Below are 17,609 nucleotides of genomic sequence, written 5' to 3'. Positions count from 1 at the left end.
GGCCACAACTACTTCTGATTCAAAATCAGGCCCAAAGTCTCTCATGTTATTAACTGTTCACTTATCATCTAAAACTATATGATAACAAGAAAATAGTAAAATAAATGATGTTTTTCAAAAGAGGAACAAGAGTATATATAAAAGGGCTGTATGGGTGATTCTTACGTAACTCTGCAGTATGCAGTCTCCCAATCCAGTGAGCAGCCAATCACACTCCTGACTACAGGTGTTTCTCCAAGGAGTTATCAGTGAGCTGCTGTTACCAATTCCAATCTGGCAGAGTAAAATACCTCAAGTACCTACTGACGCGTTTCTCTGGACAATGCACATTACCCAAGCTAAAAAGTCTAAAATATTTAAATATTTATTTTATTAGTCTAACTAAATTCCTAATACATTTTATTACTTTTATTATTATTGGATTTGTTTTTCTGTTTATATAGGCCACAGTGACGTGCGCTGAGATAAATGGCTGGGGGGTCACTGGCTAGTATCAGAGCCAGATTTACAGATACATATATGAACCCGAGGGTTCATGTGGGCATTATACAAAGGAGCAGCAGTATATAGTGCTCGAAATCTGGTGTGTTTTAATCGTGGATGTACGGAAAAGGTAGACAGGGGAGGCAGTGCCTCACCCTCCATACACTTTTTACTCCAGAGTTTTGACAAAAAAAATAGAATCATAGAAAGAAGATATTTATAATATTTTCATTCCATTTTTCTTATAATTTTTATAGTAAACACTGTGAAGTATACCTAAGTATGACAGGAAAGGCTCTGCCTCACCTCACCGCACATCACTGCAGTGCCCAACCAATCTAATCTACTATAGTACTTTTTACATTTTATTCTTTCAATCTTTTAATCATCTTTAAAAGGGCTTTACTCATTTCTTTATTACGCAATGTATAAATAATTGGGTTGAGAGCTGGTGTCACAACAGTGAACAGAATTGCAATGACTCTGTCTTGATCTAAGGCATGTACAGTTGAACTACGCAGGTATGTGAATATGGCTGTGCCATAAAGAAGGAAAACAACCGTGAGGTGGGCACTGCAAGTGGACAAAGCCTTTTTTCTTCCCTCTGCTGTTTTAATCCTCAAGAGAAACTTACTAATACAAATGTAGGAGAGAAATGTTAGGACAAAAGAGGTTGTTGCTAGTGAACCAGTAATTCTGATGAGAAGCTTCAGATTGAGAGTAGTGTCTATGCAAGCCAACTTCAACAGTGGTTTAACATCACAGAAGAAGTGATTAACAATATTTGGTCCACAAAATGGAAGCTTTGCTGTAAGGACAGTGTGTATAAGTGCATGAAAAAATCCAGCCACCCACGAGAATGAAACCAGACTCAAGCAAACTTTATTGTTCATGATCTGAAGGTAACGGAGAGGACTACCGATGGCAACATATCTGTCAAAGGACATGATAGTAAGGAGCATAACCTCTGTGCTACCAAGAAAGTGGAAGAAATGAATCTGGGACATACAACCTCCAAAAGAAATTGTCTTCTTCATAACCAGGAAATCAATGAGCATCTTTGGAACAGAGACAGTAGAAAACCACAGGTCAATAAAAGATAAATTCCACAGGAAGAAATACATAGGGGTGTGGAGACTGTGATCGATACGAGTTACCACCATAATGGACAGGTTCCCTATAAGTGTTACCAAGTAAAACATAAAAAATATCCCAAAAAGAATAACTTGGACCGCTATCACGTCTGTGAGGCCAAGCAAGACAAAGTCAGTTACTAAAGATTGGTTCTTTATGTTCATTAGAATCTAGAAAATAAATCACAAAAAATAATTGCATGGAGATAAATACATTAAAGTGATGTTTTCAGTTTGATAGGTAGGCTTACAGTATTTTGACCTCATAAAAGAGCATTACTTTTCCACCTGCTCAGACAGTGTATTAGTTGTCAGGGCCATAGCTAGGGTAGTGCAGCCGATGCCATCGCACAGGTCACCACAGGTCAGGGGGCGCTGTTTGGGCCTATCAAATTTCTGTTTATTATCATTCTTGCTTGTAGCTTCCTCTTATTTCATCCCCAGCATCTCCTGGCCTCTTCTATCTCTTCCCTGGCCCTTCCCCATGAAGCCATGGCCCTTTTTTGTAGCATTAGGTCATAATGAGGGTGGCGCCATTGCTCTTTCTGGCACAGGGCTCCAAAAAGTCTAGTTACGTATCTGTTAGTTGTATTGCAGTCAATGGAACACAAATCTCTTGGAACCGTTTGAGTAATGTACTAAAAGTCCCAGTATTCTATGGGATAAAATGCGTTGACCTTTGTCCCTCCAACCACGCCTATTGCCCCAGACAAGCCTTACAAGCCTAACCAGCTATTAACATCCAGGAGTCAGTTTACCTGGGGCTGAGAGCCGCCGCTACAGCTGACACCATTGCCACATCCAACGTTTCCCCTCTGCTGTGGCCGGACACATGTCTCTGTGCAGACACCGTCATCTGGTCCATAGGAAGACAGACAGCGGCGGCTGTCTATTCCCGCACACAACATCCACCGCTGCTCACTAACAGAGATCTATTGCTGTGTAAGGAGGAGGACATACAGTTCTGGCAACTCCACAAGATCACACTTATCAGTGAGCTGGGGATATTTAAAGGTGGCAACACACCTGCCCATTCGGACTGAGGTAACAATACTTATACTCCTAAACTGCGGGATCGATGTGGATATAACTGGGATGCCAGTATATCACTCACAGCTGCGAGTGTATGTTTCAGGCTTGTTCTTTGAGACCATTTAATTTGAGACCATTTAATATTGCATCAGTATGGTTACTTGCTTTCAACTATAAGCCACAAAGATTCTCTTGTTACCATTAACATTTAATGAACTGGGAATATTGATTATTTCCACACAGGAATGGTGATTTACAGCTCTGCATACATTTTAAATTATCTATTTACTCTCTATTCTACATGCCCATTTTGCATATTGATATCAATATTGTCTTTTTAGAATATATGCAATTTTATCAATTTTGATTTTATTTATTGACTTTATACTTTATATTGTTCAGGTACTTATGTGAATAAAACTATTTTTGCTCATTTTATACAAGCCTCCTGTATTCCAACAGAAAGCAAACACTATTATATGCTAAAATTTGATTGTTATCACTTTATATCACTATGCGCAGTATCTCAAGTTTCTTTTTAGTTTTTATGTACTAAAAATGTGTAAGCACAAAACTGACACATGTAAAAATTAATTCTTGATGTATCACTCTCAAGACTAATTTGAGACATAAATACGGTTAAACCAAGCAAAGGTTTAGTGGAAAGTTTAAAGTATTACAGAAGGATGGACTATTTTGTAATGATTTTACTACTTCTACCATGATCATCATATGGAGTATCCACCAACGAGCAACTACATGTTTGCAAAGACCAGAAAATGGCCATGCACCCTGAAAAGTGATGGGTAAACTTGCATTAAAAAAAATAAGCTCCACAGGTTGTATTTTTTGTGATTTTTTAATTAGCCATAACTGTTAATATCTTAATACATTTGTTTACCTCTTGAGGGACAACTTATTGCTTACTGGATACATTGGTCCATGGCCTGAGTGAGAAAATTAAGAAATAAACTTACATTGCCGTAAAGCCGGAACAATTACAGTGGGACCAAAGATTGTTTTATAGTAATTAGGTTTAGAATTGTATGTGGGGGAACAAAACATAATTACACAAAGGAAGATTGATCATTTATCATGGACTGAGGTTTCAGTTTATCGTTAATATTTATCAGTATATATGCCTCTATGGCACTAAATGTGGGGCGTGAAATTTAGGTGGATTGGTATTATGTAAACTAATGCAGTGTGATCTACTTGCTCACTTAAGATGTGTCCACATACACCTACAGTAGCGTCTATGTGCCATATTGCCCGGCGCGACTAAGACGCCTAACATACTGTATATTTCTTTCATTTGCATATTATACACATAACAGAATCAGCAAAAAGCTGAGACGTTAGGTTGCGACTTGAACCGCACAGGAATTGGTTGCAGATTAAATACAACAGAACTTGGCGTAAAGGATGCTGCATTGGAGCCCTTTTTTCTCTGATTGAGAGTCAGTTGTACACATATACATATGTTGCACGTCACGGTGGTCTGCGTACACAAGAAAGACAGTTTTGTTGCTTCCAGTAATTTCATTGCTACATATAAGAAGCACATTTCGAACTAAATGACCCTATGTTTACATTTCTGGAGTAATAATATTATTATTATTAGTAGTAGTAGTAGTAGTAACAGTACTAGTAGTACTAGATGCTGCTGTTTTTTATATTTTATGCAAAAGTTAAAGACTAATGTGAAACTTAGCTGCAGTGTGAGGTTGTGTGTAATAGTAAACAGTAAGGCTTGGTTCTAAGTCCCATGTAGAGTGGCTGCAATTCTAATACTTCCAGTTATCAAAATTAATGTGAACATTTGCTTGTATACTGAGCTGTCCACATCTATACTGCCCCCAGTTCTCCTCTTATGAGACTAGCTGAAATCAGACTGATCCCTGCATACACACACATCTGAATAGCCCTCAAATTGGTCCACATGCCAAAGGTATGACTACAGAATGCTTCTTCTACGTGAAAATGTCCCGTTGCTACTAGGGATGTGCGGGCTCGGATTAGTTCGGATTTTCCCACCAAGTTCGGATTTTTCCCATCAAAAATCGGGACTCAGAAAGAGGTGTAATGTCATCTTTCATGGACAAACATCATCTTTCATGGACTTTTGTCCAGAAATGATGATGTTTTTCCATGAAAGATGACATTATACCTCTTTCTGAGATCTGATTTTTGGCGGAAAAAATCTGAACTTGGTGGGAAAATCCAAACTAATCCGAGCCTGCACATCCCTAGTTGCTAGCCCGATGATACCCAATAGTGCCCACTTACAGTAGCTGTACATGAGCAGCCACCAAGATGTGTATGAGTCTGAATCGCATATAAAAGCTCTAAGTCGTGTATCCAGGCAGAGAAGCATGGGCTGTTTGCTAAAAATCACAAGATCCAACTGCATTAATCCACTCTAGCCAGGCTATTCATGGTCTTCACCTTCAGCAGCCCCTTTTCCCATTGAACAGAATGGTTTCACCAGTATTCCATTGCCTGAGGTCTTCTGCAGGTAACTATAGTCGCTGACCAAACTGGAAACAGCCAAAGACCAATGAAAGTGACAGAGGGGTGAAATACACAGTAATTACTAGCAGTTGTAACATATGCATATACACATATAGCGCATATATCCCATGGTTTCCTTAAATGCTTAATATTTTACAGTGTTTGACAATATAATGAATGACATTGCGATCCATAATCAATGGAAACTTTGTTACATTGACTGTATACGGCAGATAATTAATACAGTAACATAGGTATTGGACCTAGAAGAGAATGTCTCACTTGGCTGTCCAGAATAGGATCTCAAATAGGATTGGGCAATATGCAAGTTATCAATATTTTTTTAATGCATTCAGTACAAATGTGATGTAGACCACCTATATCGTAAATGATTTTGTGAGAACATGTTCTGCAATGTTATCAATGTTATTACATATTAGTATTTTAAGATATTCTTATATGTACAGGACAATGGGAATACCGGTCTCTCATAAATAAATACAGCACTTCTACTAAAATGGTTCTGCCACCTACTGTATCAGTTCACTGCTCCATGTTCTCATTTGGGCATGGGGAGTAATGCCAGCTTGGTGACTGTTTTTTCAAAATAAATACTGTAAGTATCCTTTCATGTTTTTTTTTTAGAAGTATGGATTATGTATGTAGAAGTATGGATTATGTATGTAGAAGTATGGATTATGTATGTAGAAGTATGGATTATGAAGTAACCTTGAACATTCTATTAACAAAATCAACCTTGGTACAGTAAATGAATGATAGTACAGAAATCCTACTGTATATATTAGATTATTTTATATGTAATCATCCATAATTTATTTGTAATGTAAAGAAATGGCTAGGAAAAAAATGCCTTCAAAGCGTGGTATTCTGTTCCAGTGACTATAACAGTTGTCAAAAATAATTGTGTCCTGTTTGTCAATTAGGTTACTTAAAAAAATAAACTGATTTCAAATATTATTTTTCTTACCTGAAATTAGACAGCCACCTTTATGTTTCCATAAATAAGGTATATCACTGGTTTAAATGTCAATTACATTATTCACAATTTTTATTTTGATTGTTGCCATTCACACAAAATCGGTGTTAAAATATTGTGTCCAACCTATTTTCTGATTGAAGTAAATGGAATAAGTAGTATATTCTCTTCTCAGAAGGATATATATATATATGGGGATCACCTGCACACAGGGACTGTTATTCTCTGAAATTGTTGTGTTTAAATTAGCGAGGCAATTTAAAATAGATAAACCTCATTAGCTTAATCAGCTAATTGTAAGGTAATGATGTTTCAGAAATCTATACGATTTTTATTTACTGGGAAAATAAATCATAGTTTATTGATTGCAGTCAGGTTTTGCTGTGATGCAACAGTTGTATACTGATTAATATGTTGACCAATATTTTCTTTCTACTATTGTGTCACTGCTGCAGTCAGTGAATAGGTATACAGGTTGAGTCTTCCATATCCAAATATTCCGAAATACGGAATATTACGAAATACGGAATTATTTTGGAATGACTGAAATAATGAAACCTTTGATTTATGATGGTTCAATGTACACAAACTTTGTCTAAGGCACAGATTATTAAAACTATTACATGAAATTACCTTCAGGCTTTGTGTATAAGGTGTATATGAAACATAAATGAATTTCATTTCTGTACACAAACTTTGCTTGAGCCACAAAATTATTGAAAATATTGTATAAAATGACCTGGAGGCTGTGTGTATAAGGTGTATATGATACATAAATGCATTATGTGTGTATTTTGGGGTCTCATTCCCAAGATATTTCATTATGATATGCAAATATTCGAAAATACGGAATATTCCGTTATCCAAAATACCCCTGGTCCCAAGCCTTTTGGATATGGGAGACTCAACCTGTAGTTGTAATTAACTAAAGCTGCAGTTATTGTAGGCAAAATATTATACAAGGAGTTCAGAAAGTCCCTCCACAGTGACTGTGTGCTAAGTGTGTGAAAGACCGATGCGGCTCCAGAGGTAGGGCTGCAGTGCAGTCCAAAATTAAAATAGAGGAGCCACACCAACTGCCACCCCAAATGCTGACAAACATCGCTGGCTGGGGCTGACTGGCAGTTGGTGTGGCTCTCCTATATGAATTTTGCACACAGTCTCTGTGGAGGGACTTTCCAAACTCCATGTGTAATGACACATACAATAACAACAATATACAATGACACATACAAAATATATAGTTTTACCTCAGCAAGAGAATGAATGGTGTCTTTCTTAATCTATTTTACACTAGGCCAATCAAAACTGCTACTCGGCTGCTGTAGCATACCTTCCAACTGTGCCAATGTAGATGGGACTGCCCTGCATCCTGCCAGATGGCACCTTTGTCCCAACTACTGGTTGGTATTTCCCTTCTCAGCATGGTGTGCACAAGGTGTATGCACCTATCACTGCTGTAACAGGCAACTTAAAGGTATTTTTATGTGATGTCAGGAGCATTGTGGCAGACAGTTCTTTAGAAAACCCTAGGCATGCCACTGGGAAGACCGCACCCCAATATCTATGGCCACCCCACCATTTTTTATAAGTATTCTCTTGCTTTGCCTGGATTTTGTCTGTGGTCAATGTTGCTATTTATACAATACTACAGTAAATTTGTAGTTAAATAAATGGGGGCACTCTGATGTCAAAACAAAACCAATAATAGTGAACAGTCAAGATAGACTAAAAGAAAAGGTATATCGTGGGCATTCTCAGAGACAAACTCAGGAGGGATGGGGTATAATTTTCCCCAAAGACACTAGCTTAAACTGTGTACATGTATATGTTGCATATTTTATTTAGAACAACAAACTCTATTACACTGTCCAATAGTTGCACCTAAATAATTGACTGGAAAATAATAATCATTTTTTTTTGTAATTTTCTAAAATTCTCTAAAACCATAAGTCATGATTTTGCTTTGATTGGCTACATTGGTGCTTCTCAAATCCAGCCCTAGGGGCATCCTTGCTGGAGCACAGGTGAAGTCATTGCTGACTGAAACATTTTAAAAGATCCACAGGTGGTTCTAATTATTTCACTTGTGATTCTGTAATGAGACCTGAAAAACATGAACTGTTCATGTAGCTCGAGGACTGGATTTGTGAAGCACTGGCCTACATTATACACAGACCCATAGAGAGCCATCCTGGACCCCAGTACTCTTTGGGGGCATGTCCTATTCGCTGGAGTCCTGGCCACGTCCACCTTAGAAAAAAATTAAAATTCTTTGTGGCACACTGAGGAGGGGGGCACAGTGAGCCCCTCAGCCAGGGGCAGACTTAGGGGGGTGCAATCACTGTGATAATTCCCCCCTGGCACAAGCAGAGGAGACTGCCTAGCCAGGCTGACATGGTTGCAAACAATGCGACCAGTGAGAAACACACACTGGATGGCTGTAGGAAAATAATCTTCCATCAGCCACCAATGGCAGAGGGACCTCCTGGCCTCTCTGCATCCCAGCTCCCCCCTCAGTGACTGCCATGCTGCCAATCACTGCTGATCAGGCAGCACAGCAGGACCCCCCAACCCAGTGACTTGAGGAAATGTAAATTAACCAGCCCCCCAGTGTATACCCGACGACTTCTCAGAAAAGCAGCTGCCGGGGAAATGCAAAGTCGCAATGTCATGATGTTCTGATCATAGTCTGATATGGAATCGGTATGAAATACCGGAAGTCAGGATGCCCTCTGTCAAAATGCCGACAGTGGTATCCCGAGTGGTATAACCTTCCCCCCTTCTCCCCCTTAACTCTTTCTTCTTGCACCCTAAGCCTCCCCACCTCGAACCCTCCCTGTTAGTGCCTAAACCTAACCCTCCACCATTGGTGCCTAAACCTAACTGTCCCCCCTTAGTGCCTAACTCTAACCCCCCAGTGTTGCCTAACCCTAACTCCCCCCCAAATCCTAACCCTAATCCCTCATGGTGCCTAAACCTAACCCTCCCCCACCTCACGGCTAACAGCTAAGGTGTCCCGCTATACTTATGATCGGGATGGCAGCTGTCAGGATTCCGGCAGCATTTTGACACCAATGTTTAGTCCTGGGTCGAGATTTTGACTTTCTGGGATTTTTTACATTTCAGCTATTTTTTTTTTTTAAATAAATTTGTGTTTGTTAACTTATAAATAGATGTTTTTGACCCAATTTGCCCATAAATAAGACAATTTCTGAGTGATTTTTTCTAAAAACAGCTAAGTGGTTAAAAGGGAGTCATTAACAAAAGAGACTCCCACATAAATAGGAGGCAGTTAATTAATGTGAAACAGCAGATTGTAGTAGATATTGGATCTAAAAACACCACATTGATTAATATTAATTTATGCTGTTACCCGTAAAAAATTGTTTTTCAACAATTTTTTATGATAAATTATTATCTTATCCAGTGCAACTTCCTTTTCTTGGAGCAAATTCGGAGTTAGAAGCAAAACAAAAAAAAACAAGAAAATTTTTTTTTATCCAATAGTAAAAACTTGCAGACACACACCAATAAATGCAGCTGTGTGTATATTTATTCATTGCTTACTACGTAGAAGCAAAATTGGCAATAACAGCAATGTTTCTTTTGGCGTCCCCAAACTTTTTCAAGCCATTCAATATCAAATAGAGGTTTCAACAAAGTCCAGCTGGATTCATGCTATTTGAACTTTGTTGAAACCTCTATTTGATATTGAATGGCTTGAAAAAGGTTGGGAACGAAAATTGAAACATTGCTGAATTCTCTCTTTAACATCCAAGTGCACTACCATAACATTAGCCCGACATACTCTGCACAGAACATTTCTATGTTCTGCAGAATCTCTTTGTATCTTACATTTAACCTGTATTGTTTAAAATCAACTGATGTGGAAGGGTTGTATCATGCACACTGACATCCACTTGGTTTGGGCCTCTTTAGATTTGACTGGCCTAATCTTTTCAGCATGGATCCCAAGTGAAATTGGACATGTTTTTTTATTAACTACTGTTTTGCCTAACAATATATTTATTTCCAAGATGTTCCCTGTTACATATGTGTTCTCATACACCTATCATTTTTGCTCCATATGGCATGATATGCATGGCACAACTTAGACACTCTGCCATGGGTAGTGATTTCTGGACTTTTGTACTTATTTCTCAATTTAGTGTCTTTGTTGCTTCGTATAGTAGCGGTGGCTCCCTAACACTATCTATACCACACTAGCCCTCACTATTGTCCGGCTGATAGTCAGCATAGGAAGACCCGCCTACTGGATCCAACAATCCTTTATACCATTACACACACCAATCAATCATACCCAGGTAGTGCAGCTGTATGCGAAACCTTTCCTGTAGTAATCAGCAGGATTCTTAACCCTATCTGCACCATTTCCTATGGAATGAGTTCTGTACTGGACATCAGAACATGGCTAGTCATATTTCTCCATAGTCTCTTGCCTTTGTCTAATATTAACATCCTTGTTGCATACTGCTGTGTCATGAAAATACACTAGTGGTGTTTGGGGGCTTGCACTTTGTGCTCTCTGTGCAAAACAGATGGAAATTAAGTAAAATACTGAGTGATGGGACGTGTGGTGTCTGATAAATGCCTTTCACACATGCGACCCAGGAAATTGCTGTCCATCAATCCGACGAATTCCTGGGTTTGTGAGCCGGACCCTGGTAAGGACCAGGGCAGTAGACCCAGGACTCTGACCTGGGTTGGCCCCTTTCAGACAGTCCAGAATTGGGTTGATGAGTGTGCACCGGCAAAAACCCAGGTATTTAGAGTATGGGCTAAATGTAACAGCTTGCGATCTTCAGCCACTGCGGATATTTATGTGAGTCTCCACGTATTTTTTTATACCTCTTTTCCACCAAAAACCCAGGTCCGACCTGGGTTTTTGGACATGGTTCCAACCCTGGTCAGACCCAGGTCAGACCCATTTACACTGCACCTTTGATCTGGGTTACTCCCAGGTCAGCCCTGTTCACACTGAACTCAGGTGTGCCCTGCTAAACCTGTGAGGTCATAAAAAGTGGGAGGTGACTGCTCCACAACCACCAATCCGCTCATTTTAGGTATGATCCAGGTCAGATAACCCGGGTTGCGCCGTTTACACTGCACCATTACTTGGGTCCATCCTGGGTCCAAACCTGGTAGCTACCTGGTTTGGATTGCAGGGTCACTTGACCCAGGTTATTTTTCAGGGACCCTTTTACACTGAGCTGCGACCCGGGTAGAACCAGCAATAACCCCGGTTTTTGCTCTGGTGTAAAAGGGGTATTAGTTGCAATCATTTTAAAGGCTAAACCAAGCTGGTTTAGCCTTTACGATGATTGCCACCTTAAAAATATGAGGAGACTCTCATAAATCCCCACAGCGGCTGTAGATCGCAAGCTATTACATTTAGCCCTATGTTTGAAAGGGATATAAGTCACACTTTCATGGTGCACCAAACTGTGCTATTTGGCGTGATTTGAGGAGTGGTTAGTGAGGACACATCTGATGAGTTTATATGTTAATGTATCATGGGGATGATTCAGCATTGCAAGTATGTGCAATGCTGAACGCAATTCCACGATTATCGGGAATCTGCGCACATGCCGAACCCATCCTGCAAATGTGTACAGCAGGTCCTGCATGATCGCACACAGTCCCTTCTATGCCTCTGCATTTAAGGGGTTGTATGTGGACTGACAAGGCCAGGGGCTGAGTCCACGGGAGCAGTTTCATGGCCTTGCCGGCCGGCCTAAGTAAGCTGAGGCTTACTCAACTGATCGGTGCTGTCCACCTGGTCGCAGTGCTGGGACTGAGAGTGCAACAGGGGGTGTCATACACCTCCTGCTGCATTTGCATGTAGCATGTTTGCAAGGACGGAATTGCAAAGCTGCTTGCATGCAGTTTTGCAATTCCATTAAGTACTGAAGCACCCCCCCTATGTACAGAATGTGTGTCTCAGTTTTCACAATATTGTCATTGTCATCATTATGGAATGTACTTGAAAACTACAAAACATTATCATGTCATTGATGGCAACAGTACATTGCATGATAATAGCTACATTGAAACTATTCACCTGATTGAGTGTAACTATATGACAACCAGCACTGAAAGGATTACAACAGAATATAATCTTCTATCTGTACTCTGTGATTTCTGAAGTATAATTGGCCTCAGGGGCATTATATGATTTAATTTGTAGCAATGGGACTAATAAAGAAGTAGCTTTCATTTATTCAACAGAAAACTCTCAGACGAGCACAGTATTAAGCTCTGGGAAATCCCTTAATTACAATGTTAAAAACAAACTTATTAAAATCATTTGGTATTAGCTTGTTAAACAATCATTCCTCAAGGATCAATTAAGCTTAATAACGTCATAGTAGAATGTTTCTGTTTTCTTGTTGTACCATAATGATGCTGTAGCCAATTAATGTTTTAATCACAGACACTGGTAAATTAAAAGTGAATGTAAGATACTGTAAGTCAGTGGCTATGGAATTTCTTTATGACAAGTTAATCAATAATGTTCCAAGGTTACTCCTAACTAGATATGTGACAAAGATGAGTGAATTTTCTGTGCAGAATAGCATTCTTTAGTGTGAATGTATATTCTGCATACAACAATGCATTTCACTATCTGGCACTACACATGTTCCAAAGCCAATAATAAACAATATTTACATAAAGAAAAAAAAACACTCTACAGGTGAGATGATGCTGGTAATACTAAAAACCGAACAATATAAGTGTACATCCAGTTAAAAAAATGGTTATCTTTTATACTCAGTCTTTCAATTGTGTTCCACGATGCTTAGGGAGGCATGGGTGATTTCTTTTGGATGTTATTTTACTGTAAGACTCTTTCTTTGAATTCTCATATGATGTGATTATATGGAAAACAAAAGACAAAGGTGGAACTTGTATTACATAAAGTGGTCAATTATACTGCTTTTATACCTAAATTCCAGGTCTGACCCGGAGGTTGGAACAGGGTTTCAAACCGGATCAGACCTGTAATTTAGCCGGTGGCAACCCAGGATATACCCAATTCGGCACCGTTCACACCAGAGCCAGGTCTGCAGTGACCCAGCTTTTCTGGCGTTGAAGTGGATGCTTGTAGATGACGTCATCACCAAGCACCACTGAAGCCGGCCAATCAGCAGGCATGTGGCATGATCAAGGTCATCGTGACCGTGATTGCAACGTTTTCCCTGCAGGGTTTCATGGGTCATTCCCGTGTAAAACCCTGCAAGTTACCTGGGTTGAATTGCCAGGTCACTCCACCAGGGAATCCAACCCAATCCCCTTTTACACCAACGAGCTACCCGGGTTAACCCTGCAATAACCCAGGTTTTAGCTCTGATGTAAAAGGGGTATCTCAGTCTGCAGAAAATTTCTACAACAATTAGATCGATATAATAAAGCAAGGTCAATTGTACACCCTAGGTGGCAGATGTCCATCAAAATAATAATATATGCGCTTTTATCCACAATCAGGATGAGGGTCACAACAGCTTAGGTAACTTTTACCACAATCACAGCAAGGGTCACAATGCTGTATGTAAAGCTTTCCCCAATCAAAGCAAAAATCATGTACCCTTACTTACAAAGGCATATATAGAGATGTATCCATCAATGTATCTTTAACAATAGACTTTGCACATATTCATATAAACTTCAAAAATCCTGTAATCAGAGTAAAGTAATTGCATACCCTACCCACAATTGAGGCTGCTGAGATAAGCACATGAAGGTTTTTTTTACCATCCTTCCTTTCTTGCTGAATTTTCCCTTATCCCCAATAATAAATGTAGGGATGTACTGTAGGTAATAATGGTAAAAACAGCCTTATCTATTTCAAGTATTTAATAAAAAATAACACAAATGAGGTATAAAATAAACAGTATTTTCCCAAGGTCAGTTAGTAAAGGCATTCATTGGAAAATATGTTTAAGGGTCGTGTACATAACCTGTAACAAAGTTGCAGGGTCCGGCACTTCCTTTGCAGACATATACGGTTCCAAAGAGTTCCAAAATAGAACTGTCCCAGTGTTAATAACAAACAGAAGATCCCCTAACCAATGCGTTTCGATTTATAAAAAACTTTATCAAGGCATATGGGATTCAAGCGCTTGTCTCCTATAACTACCTCCCCTTAATTCCCTAATGAGAAATACCAGGGGCATTAATCAGATTATCTCTCTGTCCTGCATATGCATATTATCTCCATTGATCTCAATGTCCTATCCATTATCGATTCATGTTTCTCCATCCCGCTGAGAGAGAAGAGCACCGGTGCCACTTTTGGATGTGACGTCCTAGAGAGAATGCATCTGCATATGACGTGTGGTAACATGACCCATGGCCATCCTGATCATGACGTTTGTTTATCTCCAATTGTCTCTTTGGTAACGTTTGTTGTTATTAGTCCAGTATAAACATCAGAGTTTGGGATGGGCGTGCCCATTGTGTCCTGAGTTTCCATAGTGACACCTTTCACTTTCTTTATGTAGACATGAGACCAATATCCCTAGAGTTGTAAACAAATTCTCTCACAAAGTTCTTAGAATTGATAAAATATTTCATAGTCCATGTAACTAGTAGATGATAAACATAAAAACAAACATATAAATTAGTAATCAATAGTGACTTCAATAAAAACCTATTCATAAGGTATATTTTTACAAACATTGTGTGACTCATACAGTAAATAACCTAAAATAAAGGGATCATATGAGAGGTATGTATTACTTATATTTTGGCCAAAAGTTATCAAAGACTATCAGGGAAAAATTTTTAAAACATCATAAAAATCATTTTACCTCAAAGTCTGAATGAAACCTGTTGGAATAATGTTTCATAATTAAAATTTTATTTAATTTCTTTTTTCGCTAAAAGGCTATGATTATCTTTTTATCTCATTGAATTTCCAACAGCTTTAATGCCATAGAAGTTCTTAATTTTACTGATTATAATGCAGATGTTCCCAAATGCCAATAATAAACAAGTACAGATGATGTAAAGTAATTCACAAATCAGTCGCATCTCCACTTTTAGTAGGAAATAGTTGTAATTGTGTTCTCAGGTATTGGTGTGTTTGAAGATGTGGATGGGGTGCAGCTAAAAACTGTATGGGTACCCAGCCACTACTATGAGAGAAAAAAAATCAGATATATACAAGCACTCACCTGTGTGTGTGGGTGGGGGGTGTAAATGGAGAGTGTATGATAAGTACACTTGCTCCAATAACCCGGGTTATTGCACATGAACGTGTAGCAACCCGGGTTACTATGCACTGTGAAAGGGCCAGGTTGAAATAAGCTTGGGCAAGCGACCCATCATTTCTACTCTAGTAACGAGCAGGTTAACATGGGTTCAACCCGGCTCATAATACAGGATGAACAAATAACCCATTCAATGTGACCTGGGTCCTGTTCAGAGCATAGGAGATGATTTAATTTCCAAGTGCCAGCTTGGCACCTGATGGCGGGGATGTAATCAACCCGGCAATAGGCCGGGTTGAGTTGCCAGTCTGTAAGGGGTCTCAGCCAGGTCACACCCAGGATGGACACGAACAAAATGGTCACGAGAAGGGTTGAAAGTGTGTTCAACCCGGCTCGTGATGCAGTGTGAACGTGTAACTTTGGGTCGATGCGACCTGGGACCCGTTCACTGTATAGGAAGAGCTGTCGCTTGGAGATGAGATCACAAGAAGGGTTGAACTTGTGTTTAACCCGGCTCATGATGCAGTGTGAACTGGTAACCCAGAACCGATGCAACTTGGGTCTGTTTACTGTATTGGAAGTGCCAACTCATCACATGATGCTGATGACGTCATCGAGCTGGCATTAGTAATCCCGGGTGCGACCTGGCATTCAGATGTAAAAGAGGTATGAGCGTGTGGGTCTTGAGTGCTTCAGGGTAAAATATAATAGTGGCAGCATAAAAAATTCCTACTGGTAGGTGAGCAGTGATGTGACTGCAGCCACTCCTTAATCTTTTTGAGCTCCTGGTGCTCCCTTAGCCTGGAAAGTAGCTGTTCCCTGCAGGGGGCATCCTCACTCTTCTCAATGAAATGACCCCACAGGCCCATGAGGTCCAGCTCATCCAATAGCTGGAGATGCTGCTGGCGGCAATCTGCGAAGTGAATGATCAAAAACAGATGTGGGACTGGAATCCATCTCCAGGTGGGAATGGCCATATCCCAGGGTGGCGGTGGGTGTGGAGGTGGTGAGGTGTTGTGTCTTTTGGGCAGTTGTGGTTCTGATGTATTTCAGTTCTAATGAGCCTTTCTCAAAGAGGTTGCATCTCCACTTTTGACAGAAGTGGTGTAGCTGGTGGAAGTAGGACATTTGCATGTATGCAAAGTTTAGAAAAGGCATTTTACTTGAAATATAGACTATGCAGAGATGTGCATACATGTAATTATGCCTATTTTCAGATTTACCAGGCATAAATGTGGTACATGTGTGCACTGATAATGATGTTACTGCAGTATGAAATAGAGGTGGTTCCACCGCAGGCATGTGAATATACACATTTTTCTGTATACACGGAACACGAGGCACTGTTTAAATTCCTACCACTTTCAATGATTTAACGTATTCTTGTTTCTTTCCACAAGCCCCATGTTTTGTTGTAAAATAAAAGATGTTCAAGAAACTTCTATTGGCAGCATAGGCCCTTTTAGTATTATATGTCAAATTGAGTTCGACTACTGTCCTATAGACCTGAGGTCATGGTCTGTAGATACGCAGTATAATATTGCACAAGAAGAACTTTCACTAGCTCCAGAAACATTCTGTTGAAGCCAGAAGGAGCATTTCCTTTGAGGAATTACAGAAGAACAATAGCAGCTGTGGGTCTCACTAAGCTTTGTCCCTGATTTCTGGATCCAAGCTTCCCAGATGTAATTTCAGCTCTCAGCAGTTGCTAGACCTTGGTGACAAAGAATTAGAGATGTGCAGGCTAGGATTGGCTTGGATTTTCCCACCAAATTTGGATTTTTCCCGTCAAATGTTCACACCAAAAACATTATTTGGCAAGGACAAACATCAACGTTCATGGACTTTTGTCCATGAAAGATGATGTTTGTCCATTTGAGATGATGTTTTGCCTCTTTCTGAGACCCAAAATTTGGTGGGAAAAATCAGAACTTGGCGGGAAAATCCGAACTGATCAGAGCCTACACATCTCTACAAAGAATGGAAATAAGTCTGGATGGTTTAGAGATTAGAAGTGCCAGTTCTAAGAGGTGGTTAAGCCCCCTGTTTTCTGGATAAAATAGTGCTTGATACACATCTCTACTACTGTGGTAAATGTAAAATAACCTAACTGACCCTCATGTACAGATACCACAGTTTGGGTTAACCAAGGGGGCTAGCTTACTCTCCCCAGGTCTGTGTGCAAGAAGGTCCTGAAAAAGACTTTTTGGCTAA

At 39.7% G+C, this 17,609-nt stretch overlaps 1 protein-coding gene across 1 annotated transcript; it reads right to left on the bottom strand.

The window, feature by feature from the left end:
* Positions 1 to 848: 848 nt before the first annotated feature.
* On the bottom strand, positions 849 to 5,158 carry LOC148442642 (olfactory receptor 12D1-like). Its single transcript, XM_088463680.1, has 2 exons — positions 5,097 to 5,158; positions 849 to 1,787 (listed from the first exon to the last, which is right to left on the bottom strand). The coding sequence occupies exon 2, from the start codon at positions 1,779 to 1,781 to the stop codon at positions 849 to 851; it is 933 nt and encodes a 310-aa protein (XP_088319806.1). The 5' UTR covers positions 1,782 to 1,787; positions 5,097 to 5,158.
* Positions 5,159 to 17,609: the final 12,451 nt, after the last annotated feature.

This window comes from Taudactylus pleione, unplaced genomic scaffold, assembly GCF_031769625.1.
Source record: "Taudactylus pleione unplaced genomic scaffold, aTauple2 ptg001427l, whole genome shotgun sequence".
Taxonomy (NCBI): Eukaryota; Metazoa; Chordata; class Amphibia; order Anura; family Myobatrachidae; genus Taudactylus; species Taudactylus pleione.
The sequence above is the reverse complement of the archived record's forward strand: the minus strand, read 5'-3'. Positions and strand labels throughout refer to the sequence as shown.